Consider the following 16,346-nt stretch of genomic DNA (forward strand, 5'->3'; position numbering starts at 1 on the left):
GGGTTCACTGAAGTCTAAATCCAAGTTTCAAATCCAGAGTGTGTTGGATTTTGTAGCATTTGTTACGATTTGTTTACTTGATACTTACAGAAGTTTTTAACTATAATTCTGTCACTGCCTCCTCCGAAATGTTACTATATACAACATATTAAACATGTTACTAAATAAATTTAAATGTTATCACTCACTTCAATGGACTAGTTTTTTAAATTTTAATTTAAAAGGTAACAAATATATCCAAATAATCAAAGAAAAACACACACACAATGATAATATGCTATATAGCAGACTAGGTGTATATACAAAATCCATCTGTGTATGCATACATTTATTGAATCTATTATTCTATGATTTTATTTGACAACATGATAATGGCTCCAGATAAAATGCCATATCAAAGACCAATGTATGATTGGGAGGCCATTAATGAAATTTTGTTTTGATAGAAGTATATAATAAATGGAAACCAATCATTAATAAAGTTCATAAAGTCCATTTTTAGAATAATCTGACATGGTATGACTGACTGGAACTTACTCATCAACATTCTTTCTTTCTTCTATTCTTGTTTTAGTTTACAATGGCTTCTGTTTTCACATCCAACAAAACGATCCGAGTTTGTCCTTTCCTTAACGGTGAGATGGAAAGCTCAGAAACCAAAACTAACAACACATGGGTTCGTCCCAATTTGGCCAGCAGATGTACATGGAAACCAGGGAAACCCATCTCAGAGTCTCCTCATGGCTGTGTGCCTCTGTAAGTAGCTACTATTGCTGGAAGTATTTGGTGTAGGTTTTTTCTTTCTCTCCCACCAACTTTATTCATTTAGGAGTTCTTCTAAAGAAAGTGCAAGGATCACAAAGAGGAAGTTCATCAAGTGTGCTATAGTTTTGACCTCAGATACAGTGCACTGTGGTTTGCACTGTATTGTGACTGAAGTACATTTGCAGTGCATTTGCAAATGCTCGGATGTGTACCCGCTCTATCAAGTCTGGTTCAGATGTCCTGGATCATACAACTCTTCACAGTTACTAACCTAGTGTTAAACAGTAGCATTTTTGACCTGATGGGGTTCCACTAATCAAGCCGGAATCTATAGGCTAAATGGTAGATCAGAATAGGGAACAACCACAAGATGCCTTTCTCCCCTTCCATTCCACTGTCTGGTTAAATGCCTTACAGCCTCTGCCTTCACTGTTTAATTTTCAAAAAATGTTTTTCAAAATTGGTTTTCACTTTCTTTCAGTTTGGAGAATTTTTGGATGTCCATGCAATCCCAAATGATCCCAGGGACAGAAAAGTAGTCTCCAGACCCACTGAAGTTGCCCATCCCTACTTTGTTTGGATTTTCAAAGACATAGCTATGTTAAGTCTGTTTCAGCATAGAAGCTTATAAAGCTTCTTGTGGCATCTTTCTAGCACACATTTTAGTGGACTCTGGTCCATTTCATCAGATACATCTGACAAAGTGAACTGGAATCCCCAAAAGCTTGTGCTAGAAATTTCTTTGTTTGGATGTTATCACTATTATAGATGGCTCATGCCATTTTGAGACAAAAAGGTGGGATGTAAATTTAATAAAACCAACCAATTAGACTAACAAAAATGGCATGGGGGAGAGGGGAGAGGGAAGAGAATATAAATGTAGACGGAAGGCTGCAATCTCCAATGGCAGTTTGGTGTACTGTGCTGGAGGTACTTTCTCCTATGATGCTATGGTTTGAAAAACCATTTTTTTCCTCCTTTCTTTTATTTTTCCCCCCTAAGAGTTATAGTGCCCCCATACAGACAGACCAAAATAAAGCTGCTTTGAGTCACTTTGGAGGTATGCTGTTTAAATGATGCATGCGAACTAAGAGCCCGGAAGTTGTGCCAAAGCTGTGCTCCAGTCCTGTCTGTATCGGGCCAGTGCAAGACTTCTGTTTCACTGATGCACTAAAATGCTAAGAAATTTTGAAAAGGAGGAGAAGAAAAGGAAACTTTTTGTTGTTGTTCCAATATGGTTTCCAAACAGGACAATTGTGTAAAGAGGTTGTGACATTTGTCACTGTAGTCTTGCATTATTATTTTTTATGTCCAAATGCTGTTTCTGTTGTCCTGGATTATTTTCTGGTAATCTTCAACACCAGCTACAACATTTTATTCACACCTTTGAGTAGCTTTTTTTAAATTAAGACATTAGAATGAGAACCAAAAAATGACCTCTTCTTCCCCTTCCTCTCTTAATTATTATTCTTTTGTTGCTGTTGTTGTTATTGTTATAGTGGGAGTACTGAAATCTTCTTGCTTCCACCAAGAAGTGAAAACTAATATTAAACTTAGCAACAGTTAAGGAAGTCCCAGCTGCCATTTTAGGGTGGTTGATTTTGCACCAAATCATTAGATGATAAGAGGGGAAGGGTGAAATAAGTAAGCCTTGTCCTTCTTATCAAAACATATGGGAAATGTTCTGCAAAACTGGGGGGGGGGGGGGAACCCTACTTGAACTTATGCAAGATGACATAAATTGGTAACCTAATGCTTCACGTAATAAACTGAGTTAATGATAAGCAGAAGGATTTAGAAGTCACTTGTGACACCTTGATGATTTTGTTATTATAATGTCAGCTATGTCTTTTAGAAGGGTTCCATGGGTTCAGTACAATATGTCCTTGATGGTAATATATATCATAAAACATCCACTCCTATCAGCCTAATTCCAGGGGGGGAATTGCATCAAGGAAGTGTTTTCTATTTAGTGATTGTCACTTCCTCTGAGCACTTAGCTCATATTATTTTTGCAGGTGAGGAAAATAAAGTTTTATTTGCTAGGAGGGAGCAGTGTGTCGAATGAAAATTACAAGTGTCTGTAGGATAGCGTCAGGGACAACACTGGTACAGCATTTTGCCTTCAGCATGTTATGAGCCTTAATGACAACAGTGTTCAACCAGACAGAAAATGATTTGAAATTGTAGAGTCACAAGTTAAATTGTAGAGAAATCACCTTTTAGGTTTTAGGCACTCAAATCTTCTTCAAACCGTCAAACGTTTATATTCAGACTTTAGCTAACCACTACCAATCCTGCAGTGACTAAAATAAATCACTAGGCAAACATAAGGTGAATGCTAGATGCGCAAAGCCTGTGAAAAGTTGTACTTTGTTGACTTAAAAGAATTAGGAACAGTGGGACAATGGGAATTAGAAACCTTGTGTGTGCTTATAAGGAAATAAATTATTCAGGATATCCAGTCACTGATCTCCTAGGTTGCATGTAGTTTGATCCTGTGAGTATTTATTGTCCTATCATCATCATCATCATGGAAGACTCTAAAAATGGAGCAGATTCCATCTGAGCCAAACCAACTTTATTCATTTATTTAAAATAATTTTTTGTTATGCTTCTGTGCTCAAGAATTCCCAAAATGGTATGTAGTAAAATAAATAAAGACATTCTTTAAAAATCAAATAAAAACCAATTATTTTAAGATCCAGTTTTAAAAACCACCAGCAACATGGAATAGCACACTTTTGGCTACACATCAAACACTCTGCAAGGATGGATCATGCCTTCCTGTCCAGAACGGTTAGAATGGCACACCATGGAGTTTATCACACGGGAGGAATTGCTCTTAATTTCAAATGAAAAGAAAGTGGGGCCAGAATGCATTCACGTGAATTTGCTAATTCAGCAAATTTATGTGTTCGAACTGACTTCCCATTGCCTGAAAATAGCTTGCCATTGCCCAAAATTGTGTGTGGTAGTCTATCACACAATAACATTAAATCCCATGACTGCGTTCAGATTGCCATTGGATTATACTTCCAATTTCCTTTGTCTGAGAAACTCCCTAGTTAATATCTTTCCAAACCCAAACGAAGACCTTTCTATTTTGAATTTCAATAGGACTTTAAAAACAAAACCCCAATCCAAACCCACTACACAAATGTTTGGAGAGAAATGGCACTTTTAAACATGTATATTTAAAAACTTCTTTTAGAAATGTGCAGATTGATTAGAAAGCACTGTGAAACTATGGGAATATTCAAAAGTGACATGCAGGAACATGGACCCTGGAATTGGAGTGGGGTGGGGGTGGGATCAAACCCACAAGACTTGTCTGGTGGAAGCTTAACCCTCCCTTCAAATGCTCAGACAAACTTTGGCTACCAAGCCTCTGGTCCAAAACACACTGCAGAAATAATCCAGTTTGAGACCGCTTTAACTACCCTTGCTCAATGCTGGGGAATTCTGGGAACTGTGGTTTTGTGAGACATTTAGCCTTCTCTGTCAGAGAGCTCTGGTGCCACAATAAACTATAATTTCTGGGGTTCCTTGGCACTGAGCCAGGGCAGTTAAAGCGGTCTCAAACTGGATTATTTCTGCAGTGTGTTTTGGACTTCCTATGTAGTTCCCACCCCTACGAATGATCAATCAGAAGTATACTGAATGATCATTAATTTGATATTGCTTTCATAGTTCTTAGATTGTTACCAGTTTGTGTTGGATTGTGGCGATGATTGCTTTAATCAAATATATTCTGTGTTTTCATTGTTTTATAAAAGCATACCTGAAAATAGTGAGAATGAAAACTTCCTGGCTGGCAGTGTTGTGCCCCCACTCCCCACAAAAAAAAACAACCCAGTTCTAAGATCCCTAGATTCATCTCTTCCCAATTCATGTGTAGCAACTGACCAAGTAAAAAGGTAAAGATAGGCGTGGTACAGACCGCCCTAAAAGGGCAGTCTGCTGGCACCAGTTTTTCTGCTGGAGGGAAGCTGCAGCCACCAAACCACGTGGCTTCCCATCGGCAGAAAAAGAACCCACAAAAAGCGGGTTCTTTAGAAGCTGCAACGGTGGCGTAACAAGTGCACTGCTGGCACACTCATTACGTAAGTGCCGCTTGGTGCCGTGCGGATGCCGCATGGCACTTACATAATAATGGCGGTGCCTATGTATACAGGGCGACACCATTGTTATGCCCTCACCACGTGAGAGGATTGCAGAGCGTGTGGGCACTCCGCCCCCAGGCAACCCCTAGCACGTGACGAGCGTGTTGCAAAGGCCCATCTGTACTGGGCCTAAGTCCCTTGACATGAATATCTAGCCGTAATTGAGTCTAGGGGCTGTGTTGATCTCCGTTACCAAGCCGAAGAGCCAGCATTGTCCAAGGACTGCTCCAGTGGTCCTGTGGCCAGTACCACTGTACCGAATGCTGTTACTTTTCCATTGAAGTGCTACCTATTTATCTACTTGCATTTGCATGCTTTCGAACTGCTAGGTTGGCAGAAGCTGGAACTAGTGACAGGAGCTCACCCCATCAATGAGCACTTGGGCCTCAAACTGCCAACCTTCCGATGTTACAGTCGTCAGAATTGGTGTTTTCACCACTAAGCTACCACATCCCTGATCAAGCAGAGTGGCTAATTTTTTTCTACCTCTCCTTTCCTGATTGGTTTTCATGAGGTAGAGAAAACAGCCAGATTTGAGTGACATATCATGATCTATGAAGATTTTCAGACCAGTTTGTGAAGTTTCCATTCATAGGAATTTGCCTCTCTCTGAACGATTCAGGGACACTGGAGGGGAGCTGACGATCCCCTGATGTCTAAGAAGTGCATCAGGATTTCACACATACACACTTCCCTAACGATTTAGCAGTGTTTTACCAGCACTACTACCCTCTTTCTTCTTGGGTGACAATCTTGGCAAACCCCCCCACATTCAAAACAACCAACCTTGGTCACTGCTCCCTTTGCACCTGGTCACCTTGGGAGAAGCAGCTGGCTGAGCAGCAACTGAGAAGCCTCTTATCTATACCAGCCTTGCAGCAAAAGCCAGTGGGGATGAGAGGCTTCTTGGTCACTGCTTGACTGACTTCTCAGTTCTGCTTCCACAATGACTGGGTGCAAAGGGAGAAGCTTCTCCCCAGTGAAGAAAGATTCTCAAACCTTCTTTGTCAGGACTGGAAAGGTTGCAGCCGGCTTCCCACTTTTCTCCCTGGAAAGGAAGGTCCATCAGTTCAAGGGAAGCAAGAGAGGCAAAGGACTCTTGCAAAGAATGAACTCAAGATACTTCTCTCCTTCCTTCCCCTGCTTGATGAAAGACAGAAGGAGCAGCAGCACATCTCCAACCTGTCAGCCAAGTTCCAGCAAAGTGCACAGAACTTAAGTAGGGTCCTAAATGTAACTGTTCAAACTGCTTTTGATACATTTGTTTTTATATGAAATTGTTAATCACTTTGGACCTATTTTTGGAGGAGAAAACAAAGGATGTAAAACTATTATTATTATTTAATGGTGCTAATTTTTACTTTAAATGATGGTGCTAAATTTTACTAATCCCCCTTTTTGTGTTTTCTCTTACTACAGGCCAAAAGAACCAAAGATTTTGTCAAATATTTTGGAGAAAATTGGGCACACTCCAATGGTCCGTGTCAATACAATTTCAAAAGCCTATGGGCTTAAATGCGAGCTGTGTGAGTATCTTTTTGTCACTACTTCTCAGGTTTTGCAGAAGCTAGTTAGGGTAGAAGTGGAAAGTGTTTCATCACATATGCACTTATGATGTATTATTGACTTTACCTGTAGCACCTCTCCCAAATATGGCATCCCTGAGAGGGATGCAACCCTGGCTCCCATCATTCCTGGATAGAAACCTTCTGGGAATGATAATACTGTATTTCCACCCAGGTAGGAGGTGCCAAGTTGGAGAAGGCTAGCATGCTCTGCTAAATAGAAGTGAAAAAATGAGGTGACAATTTTCCAAGGAGATGGAAATTTGTCAAAGGGGACAGATAAAATAATTACCAGAAGTGCTGCTTTTTCCACTACTGCTTCAATAGCTCCATTGGCAAAATTTTCTCCTCCCGAGGACCATCCTGTATCTTTATTACATAATAAATTTGCAGTAACCTCTTTCCCACTCCCCTTCAGCAGATTTATGCAAACCTGAAGCCCTGTTTGGATCACCCAATGATTTGGTTTCACTCAGCAGAGGATCCTGAATTTAGGTCCTTTTATGCTATACAGTTATAGCACAATGATCCTCTTTAACTGTCATGGCAACATCCTGCAGAATTTTGTATGTTTGCAGACAGAACTATATTACAATGCTGATAAGACAGGAGATATTTGGACTTTGCAACTGTTGATGGAGAATAGAGGGAAAGGACTCCTTGTCCCCCTGTCCTGTTTGTGGGCTTCCTAGAGTTATTTGGGTTGGCTAGTGTGAGTAATATGATGGAAGACAGCTGAGCTCAATCCCAGCAAAGTTCTTTCTACGGTCCATAATATCAGAACAAAACCACAAAACTTGTCAATCTTTTGAGATTGCTCTTACTCAATCATTATTGTGGCTAAAAGACAGAGGTAGCCAATAATTAGGAAGAGTAAGACTATTGCCTCAGGTGGCAGATGTTGGGAGGACTAGCAAGGGGTTGTAAGAGAAAACTGTATGTCCTGCACCCCCTAACTTAGCCTGAGGCCATCAGGAGCACAGCCAAGGATACTGCCCCATGGGAAACACTTGAAGAAACATTCAAACTGCTAATCCAATCAGCTTTTGTACAGGAATGGGGATGGGTTCCATCATGTCCTATGTATCAGGCAGCAAAATGTATGAGCCAGCCCTACTGAAAGGGAAGTATTTGGAATAAGACTGATTACTTTCACTAAACTGATACAGTGACATTTCATGACTTTCTGAAGGTTCATCTGGTAGATGAAAGGCATGCTATAGATGCAGCATGCCTTGACTTCAGTAAGACCTTTGATAAAGTCCCCCACAATATTCTTGCAAAAAAGTTAGGAAAATATAGGCTAGACAATGCAACTGTTAGTTGGATGTGTAACTGGTTGAACAACTGAACCCAAAGGATATTCAACAATTGCTCCTCCTCATCCTAGAGGGAAGTGACTAGCAGGATTGTGTCCTGGGCCCAGTGCTATTAAACATCTTTATCAATGACTTGGGTGATGGAATAGAGGGCATGTTTATCAAATTTGCAGATGACACCAAATTAGGAGGGGTAGCTAATACTCCAAAGGAGAGGATCAGATTTCAAAATGACTGTAACAGATTAGAGAGCTGGGCCAAAACTAAGAAAATGAATTTCAACAGGGTAAAATGCAAAACAGTACACTTAGGCATTAAAAACTAAATGCACAGATATAGGATGGGGGGGGGGGGGCAGGCGGGGAGACATCTGGCGTGACAACAATACACATGAAAGGGATTTAGGAGTCTTAGTAGACTACAACCAGTTCATCAATAGGAGTGTAGTGTCTAGAGATCAAGGGAAATAATAGTGCCACTCTGTTCTGCTTTGGTCAGATCTCACCTGCAATACTGTGGCCAATTCTGGGCACCATAATTCAAGAAGGATGTGGACAAGCTGAAGCATGTTCAGAGGAGGGTGATCAAAATGATAAAACATGAAAGCATGCCTTCTAAGGAGCAGCTTAGGAAGCTGGGTATGTTTAGCCTGGAGAAGAGAAGGTTAAGAGGTTGACATGGTAGCCATAAATATTAGAAAGGATGTCATATTGAGGATGGAGCACACTTGTCTCCTGCTCTTCAGAGTCTAGAACAGTGGTTCCCAACCTGTGGGTTGGGACCCCTTTGGGGGTTGAATGACCCTTTCACAGGGGTCGCCTAAGACCATCGGAAAACACATATTTGCATGTAGCAATGAAAATAATTTTATGGTTGGGGACTATCACAACATGAGGAACTGTATTAAAGGGTTGTGGCATTAGGAAGGTTGAGAACCACTGGTCTAGAACATGGAGCATTGGTTTCAGACTACAGGAAAAGAGATGCCACCTAAACATTAGGGAGACATTCCGGATGGTAAAAGATGTTTGACAGTGGATGCCCTGCCTTGGAGAGTGGAGGAGTCTCTTTCTTTGGAGATTTTAAAACAAAAGCTGGATGTCCATCTGTCAGGAGTGCTTTGATTGTGTCTTCCTGCATGACAGAAGGCTGGACTGGATAACCCTTGTGGTCTCTTCTAATTCTATGGTTCTATGTTTCATTGGGAATTACTCAGAACATTTATTAATGCTGTGCGCAGTTGCATCAGTTTCCTATAAATATAATTGTTCCCTGGACATTTTGATTACATAACATGAGGGTTGTAAGTCCATATTCTAATTGGGGCTTGACTTAAATTTCTAGTGGCCAAATGTGAATATTTCAATGCTGGAGGGAGTGTGAAGGACCGAATCACCGTGAGGATGATAGAAGATGCTGAAAGAGCTGGTACCCTAAAACCAGGTGACACAATCATTGAGCCCACCTCAGGAAACACAGGTATGTTAGATGAACATGAAAGACTTCTGTGGACGTTTTAAGAAATTGCTTTTCAATGTGATGTAAGGTGCTCTTATTTTTAACATCACATCAGTGTCAATATTGTGATAATACATCTCCACATGATAGATGAGAGGAGCATCATTGCAGGAAGATATAGATGGACTTATTGAAACAAAGGTTGTACATATCTTTGCTTTCCTCCCCCTGCTCACCTTTATTATTAATTCAAATAAAGATGCATCCTTCCATGATGAGAAGCCAGCATGGGGGTAGTAGTTTGAGTGTTGGAGTACAATTCTGGAGACCGGGTTTCAATTCCCAGTTTGGCCATGAAACCTACTGGGTGACCATGGGCATGTCATGTGGCCTCAGCTTCAGAGGAATGCAATGGCAAACCTCCTCTGAACAAATTTTGCCAAGTAAACCCCACAACATGGTCACTTTTAGGGTCAGAAATGACTTAAATCACAAAATGCACACACACGCAGGTGGATCCGAGAACATATTGATTGAAGACCATTAAGAGCTTTGTGGGATAAAACTCCAAAAAAATGAAAAAATAGGTTATCCACCATCACCGCCACTATTTGTTTTTACTTCTATCTCACCTTTTCCTCATTCAAACCTGCTTAAAAAGTTCAAAGAAATACAGAGAAGGTGCCATGCTATTATGACAAAGTTGAAGTATAATTAAACCATGGATAGAATTAAAAGCAATTATAAAACAAATACAGTAAAAACAACAGCAACAACAACTGCAAACAACAGAGCACCTTATGAAAAGGCCTGTCTTCATCACCACTTAGTTCTCAAAGGCCCGTTGAAACAAAAAAGTCTTGGTCTGTCTTTGGAAGGACACTGTGGAGAAAAATACATCCTTTCTTAGGAAGGAGGGCCAGGGAGCAGCCACTGAAAGATCCTTTCCCTTGTTCACAATAGAGGGTGAGTTGAAGTGAAGGGCCTTCTCTAAAGATCTCAAGACAGGGACCATGTCCATAAGGGGCAAGTAACATCTCCCTCTATCCTCAAGATGATCAGTCTGAACAATGCAGAGTCTAATCCCCGACTCTACTGTCAACTGTTCAGACGACGTATACCCAGTTCAGCAGCAAACCCACATTATATCACCCTTAATACAGATTTTAACAAGCCATCTTTTACTCTGGATCTTCTTAGAAAATCCTTGGACCTCTGAGTGATGCTGGGCAGCTGTTCACATGTGCATCCCGCTGGGCCACCTGCTGCTGGCATGAGTCACCCCCTCTGAGGTCAGAGCGAGGTGCCCACCTATGTGATCAACACTAAACACCTTGTTTTTGGCCTCAGAGGGAATGGCTCACAGTGGCATACACAGTGACTCACAGTGTATGCTGCTGCTGCTCCAGAAAGTCCAGGTAACAGGGGAGCTTGGGGCAGCTTTGGGGCCAGACTACTTCAGGCTGCTGCCAGAGTATTCTGGCCTGTACAGACATAACTGCAGATAGGTTTATGTGGTACAATATGGTCCTCCATATAACCTAGACCCAAGCCATATATGGTTTTATAGGCCATATAGCTTTTATAGGCTGAGAGTTGTAGTCCAACAGCATTCTATATGGTTTTATAGATCATATAGTTTTTAGAGGCTGAGAGTTGTAGTCCAACAGCATTCTTCTTCTGCATTCCTGCATTTCTGCAATCTCGTATCGGAGCTAGCTGCAATGCTTGCTTTCCTACAAAGATGTCAAATTACTGAGTGCTGCTTTCAATCTCTTCATGTATTCCTGAATATGGTCTTAATTATTGTTTGTTGTTGTGTGCCTTCATGTCATTTCTGACTTATAGTGATATCACGGGGGTTTCTTGGCAAGATTTGTTCAGAGGGGGTTTGCCATTGCCTTCCCCCGAGGCTGAGAGAGAGTGACTTGCCTAAGGTCATCCAGTGAGTTTCCATGGCCAATCTGGGATTTGAATCCTTTTCTCTCAGTGTCCTAATCCTCAACACTCAATGCCAATGGGATATATGCACATTTAATTGTCAATGACTGATCTTTTTTCATTCTCCCATGGCTGGACATATGCAGTCCATATGCACCCTGGGCTTTTCCTGTGGCTTTTCAAGGATGGGACAATCCCATCCTTGAAAAGCCAGGGGACAAGCACGGGTTATATATGGGCTGCATACACCTGGCCCCAGGAGAATGCAGTAAGATCTATCATTGACAGTTAAGTGTGCATCTATCCCACTGGGGATAGACAGGATAAGTTGCATGTGATCATCTCCATGGATATACAGTCACCACTCCATTTGCGCAGACTTCAAGTCCACATCCCTCAGAAATATGTGAGCAGCAAACGGAGGGCAACACAATGGAGCATGGGCCTGAGGCTTGTGTGCAGCAGGAATGCACCGCCATTGGAGTCCAATACCAGTGATTTTCCATTTTTGCTGGGGGGTCTGGAACAGATTCCCCAAGAAAACAGAGGGGTGACTGTAATAACAACCTCTATTTAAAACAAAACAAAACAAAACATGAATGACAGAACATGAAACCACCAGGTGGCAGTACAGTCTTATTCACCCTAGCAGGGAAATCTAGCTCATTTCTCCACTTAAATAAATACTACATCCCTCTTTTAAGTTATCATGGGTATGAGTTTGCAGGAACTAAGCAGAACAGTGGAGGAATGGGAGTCTTGGAGATGTCTTATCCACAGAGGTGCCATGAGTCGAGATCAACACAAGGGTAGTTAACAACAAAAACATACCCACTTAGCCGCCTCATCTAAATCAGCAAGACCTTTCTCCTTCACTCATTCCTAGTGAAAACAGAGCACACACACTTTGCAACATAACCATGGGAAAAGCAATCATGGGAACAGTATCTCTGCAGTGACTTTTCACACATACCCGTGTCTCAAGATACCCTGAAAATGTGGCATGGCTTCTTTTATCACCCACAATCCTATCAGTACTTGAGAAAATGGACTCAAATATGGATCAAAAAGTAATGTGATGTCACTTTTGGATTGTTGGCACTCTGTCAGCCTGTTGGGCTGCATGGAGGTGAAAATTTGCTCTGTCCTGCTGTGCAGTTGTCCTTTCCTCTCCTATATGACATTGTGTCTTAAACTGTCTGCTGTGAGGGACCAGCAAGTATTTCTTTCCAGCGTGCCAGGCACCAACACCGTATTTGTGCCTATTATTTCCTGGAAACTCACCATAGATGACTTCAGGTCATTTCCGACTAATTGTGACCCTAAGAAGAACCTACCTTGGAATTTTCTTGGCAATATTTGTTCAGAGGAGGTTTGCCTCTGCCTTCATCTAAAGCAAAGAGAATGTGACTTGCCCAAGGTACTCAGTGGGTCTCCATGGCCAAGCAGAGATTCAAACCCTGGTCTCCAGAGCTGTAATCCAGTGCTCAAACCACTATACTATGCTGGCTCTTCCTTGTCAACTTTATCCTCTGCTTAATGTCATGTAAAATTCAGCGTTGTTTTTGTGCCTCTAGTTAATTCAGGGATGCTAGTTCATCAGATCAAAGACAGATTATCTCTGTGTTTTGTAGGGAAATGTGGTGAAATGCTTGAAAAAGCTAAATGAGTAATCCAAGATTACAATTTTCTGGCAATTGTTTCTGTATCCTGAGCTCTGCTCATCTGTAGATCAGATTGGACCAATGAGAGCTAAAATTTCAGTGACCTACATAGGAGTTTGGACCACTGTTTTGCTTTTCCTCTGCCCGTCTTCTTTGCTCATGAGGAAAGACAGGAAGCAATGGGAGAGTGATAGCCTAGTATTCTAGGAAATTCTGCAAAATTGATCTTTTCTATGCCTCAGTGAAACACTCAGGGGAAGCAATGGATGAAAAATGGCTAAACTGTTTTTGCACTCTGATTTGCTTCTGAACCTTTGGCATTTATCTGTATAAATTTCCTTCATTACTTCATGGACAATCCTGCATGTTTGGATTTGCAAAGTGGCTGAGATCTTTCACCATGGGCTGCAGTGCAGGACTTTATGGTAACAGAGCTATCTCAATAGCAACAGAATTGCTGAGACAATATGCAACAATGGGCCTTTTAGACGCCCTCGTCAAGTGCTAGGGTTTGGCTGAGGGCGGAGCACCCACACGCCCTGCAACCCTCGCACGTGATGAGGGCTTAACAATGGTGGTGCCCTGTATACATGGGTGCCACCATTGTTACATAAGTGCTGTGTGGCGTCCACGTGGTGCTGCATGGCACTTACGTAATGAGTGCACCAGTGGCGCACTTGTTATGCCGCCACCATGGCTCCAAAAAAACCCGCTTTTTGTGGATTCTTTTTCTGCTGGTGAGAAGCCTCATGGTTCGGTGGCTGAGGTTTCCCTCCAGCGGCCACCCTTTTTGCGCAGTCTCTACCACGCCTAAGTTAGAGAATGGTGACAGTGTGCAGTGGGGCCCTGCACAAGATGTTCTGTTGTACAACAGGGTTTCCACTGTATAGGAGGACACACTGTATGAGAAGGACACACACACGGGTGTGTTTGCAAATCAGCTGGCTGAGCGCAGCTGGGAGCCAGGATGTAGCTGGGATGCAGTTGCCCAGTGGAATCGGTGGCATTTTTCATGCAATAATACACGACTGCATCCTGTAAGAGACTGTATCGCGGCAGGGGTTAGTCGCTTCATTTGTGAAAGCGATAAGGTCCCAAGCCACAACAAGATTCCACATCCTAAATTCCCAGCAGTCTGTCAGCCATTGTTTTGTAATAATACTAATGTTACATGGTAATTTACCATGTTAAACTAGCTTTAAAAGCTAGAATGTATTCTTACAGTTATTTTGGCCATAAATATCCAATATTCCCAATAAGAAAACTCAGTGGTACATTTATCACATTTCATGGAAGATGCCTGTCCCTCAAAGGTAAAAGACATCAGTTTGTCATAGCATGTGGTATTCTTCAACAATAGCATTTTGCATAATTTGGTTTGAGAATTATCATTGCAAGGTAAACATATTTGCAAGTCTGATTGCTAAGGGACATGTCTTTATGGAAATTCTATTTGTGGGAGGGAAATGAATTAATTGTAGGGAGTACACATTCCCCTTAACATTTGACCCTATCATTCCTATTTTTTCTTGTTCTTTTCTCACCTACTTCCCAGGTATTGGACTGGCCCTGGTAGCTGCAGTGAAAGGCTATCGCTGCATCATTGTCATGCCTGAGAAAATGAGCATGGAGAAGGTGAGAGTCCTGTCTAGTTTGACATAATGGGCAACAATATTATATATAGTATACAGCATACAAATCTTTTACTGTGATAACTTCATGCTTTTCTACTTCCTCCCAAGCAAACAAAACTAACCATGGGCGGTTGTACATATGAGTTTGATGAAGGTTACCTGTTGATCTCTCTGTATGCTAGCCTTCACAGATCTCCTTGTGGGGAAGCTAAGACTATTAGCTAGTCCAAACTAAAATTTACAGTGTCAGTTTTACTAGATGTTTGTTTTATGAGTTAAGATAGTCAGAATGAGAAGCATTCTCTCTAGGCCATTTCTACTAATTCAACAGAGAGTTCTGAAAAGAGTTCTGAAATGGTAGCAAACTATATGGAAGAAAACCAAACAACAACTGTCAACTTTGCAGCAGGTGCAACTAATTTATTGCATAGCTTTGTGCTATGATGATGGCATTTTCTACATTAGAGGACATATTAGTTAGGTCAACAAGAAGCAAAGGGATGCTTCAGTTTGGTGGGGGGGGGGGTTCTGATGCAACTTTGCTCAATCCTTTCTCTGTACATTTCATACAGAGTTCCTTCATAAACCACTATTTTCATGCCATGGGCAACAAATCCTCAGGATAAACATGTGAGGATTGCATAATGCAAGATCAGGAGATGGGCACATAGCCAACCTAGCTTTGCATCTCTATTGTACACACAGAACTACCTCCAACACTGAAATATGTGGAAAAGCAAGATGAGGCCTCATAAAGCTTTGAATCAGAGACAGTGATTTATAAGCCTATGACCTATGAGGACATACATGTGGAGTATCTCCATTTATCTCAGTGGTGGAAGTACTGTGATCATTCCTTTTTGTGCACAAATGTGGCCCTGCTGCTGAACTGAATGAGAGCAGCCCACACAGAATAACTTCATGGTCACACTGGAGGACATTTTACACTCTGGATCTGAGTGGTCATCTTCTATGAGACAGAGTCAGACTATACCATCCTCAACAGTCAGTGCCACCCTGAACATATCTGAGCCTATCTGAATTTGGAAGCTCTGTAGGCTCAGATCTGGCTAGTTGTTGGAAGCAACATCATAGGGATAGCAGGAATGTTCTGATTTGGCGAAGAAAGAATCCTTGAAACCCTGGAGAGTTGCTGCCTGTCATAACAGCCTGCACTGAGTTAAATGAACCAAGACAGCTTGCTATATCCCTATATGTTACAGTCAACATGCCATCAGAAGCGGAAAGCACAGTAAGTGTTCCAGAGATGAATTCTGGCAGCGCTTCATGTTTGAAATTAGCCTTGCAAACAAGGCCTTTGTTTTTACTCTTGATAACCAATCACGAAAGGAAGAAAGGTAATTCAGCACTTTAAAAAACCCTGCTTCTATCAACGTGCCTACATTGTTATGGTCTGAATCCTATTAGCTAGTCCTAACTAAAATAGATCCCTTGAATCAATTATTGAATACTAAATTAACACTTCTGTTAATCCCATTGATTATATGGGTCTACTTTAATTTGGACTAGCAATTTGAATGTGGGCGGAAGGCTGCAGTCCCATGTACACTATAATTTGTTAATTTGTTTTATTTATATACTGCTATTCCAAAGATCATAGCGGTGAACAGCAAGTAAGCTAAATTTGCCCCCAACAGTCTGGGTACTCATTTTAGCGACCTCGGAAGGATGCAAGCCTGAGTCGAGCTTGGGCCCTTTTGCTGGTCTTGAACTCGCAACCTTGTGGTTTTGAGTGAATGGCTGCAGTACAGGCATTTAACCACTGCGCCACCAGGGCGCAGCCACCACTGGACATAGTGGAACTTGCTTCTAG

The 16,346-nt window shown here is 41.6% G+C and overlaps 1 protein-coding gene across 1 annotated transcript in view; it reads left to right on the forward strand.

Moving 5' to 3' along the window:
• The first annotated feature begins 580 nt into the window (after window positions 1-580).
• The window catches only part of LOC149319542 (cystathionine beta-synthase-like), a 31,488-nt gene continuing 15,722 nt past the window's right edge, over window positions 581-16,346 (forward strand). Inside the window, exons 1-4 of the mRNA XM_089508094.1 lie at window positions 581-756; window positions 6,351-6,457; window positions 9,160-9,294; window positions 14,434-14,513. Coding sequence (XP_089364220.1) covers window positions 581-756; window positions 6,351-6,457; window positions 9,160-9,294; window positions 14,434-14,513 — 498 coding nt within the window. The remainder of the gene's footprint in view (window positions 757-6,350; window positions 6,458-9,159; window positions 9,295-14,433; window positions 14,514-16,346) is intronic.

This window comes from Sceloporus occidentalis, unplaced genomic scaffold (assembly GCF_023333645.1).
Source record: "Sceloporus occidentalis isolate IW3139 unplaced genomic scaffold, rSceOcc1.0.p SCAF_2, whole genome shotgun sequence".
NCBI classification, from domain to species: Eukaryota; Metazoa; Chordata; class Lepidosauria; order Squamata; family Phrynosomatidae; genus Sceloporus; species Sceloporus occidentalis.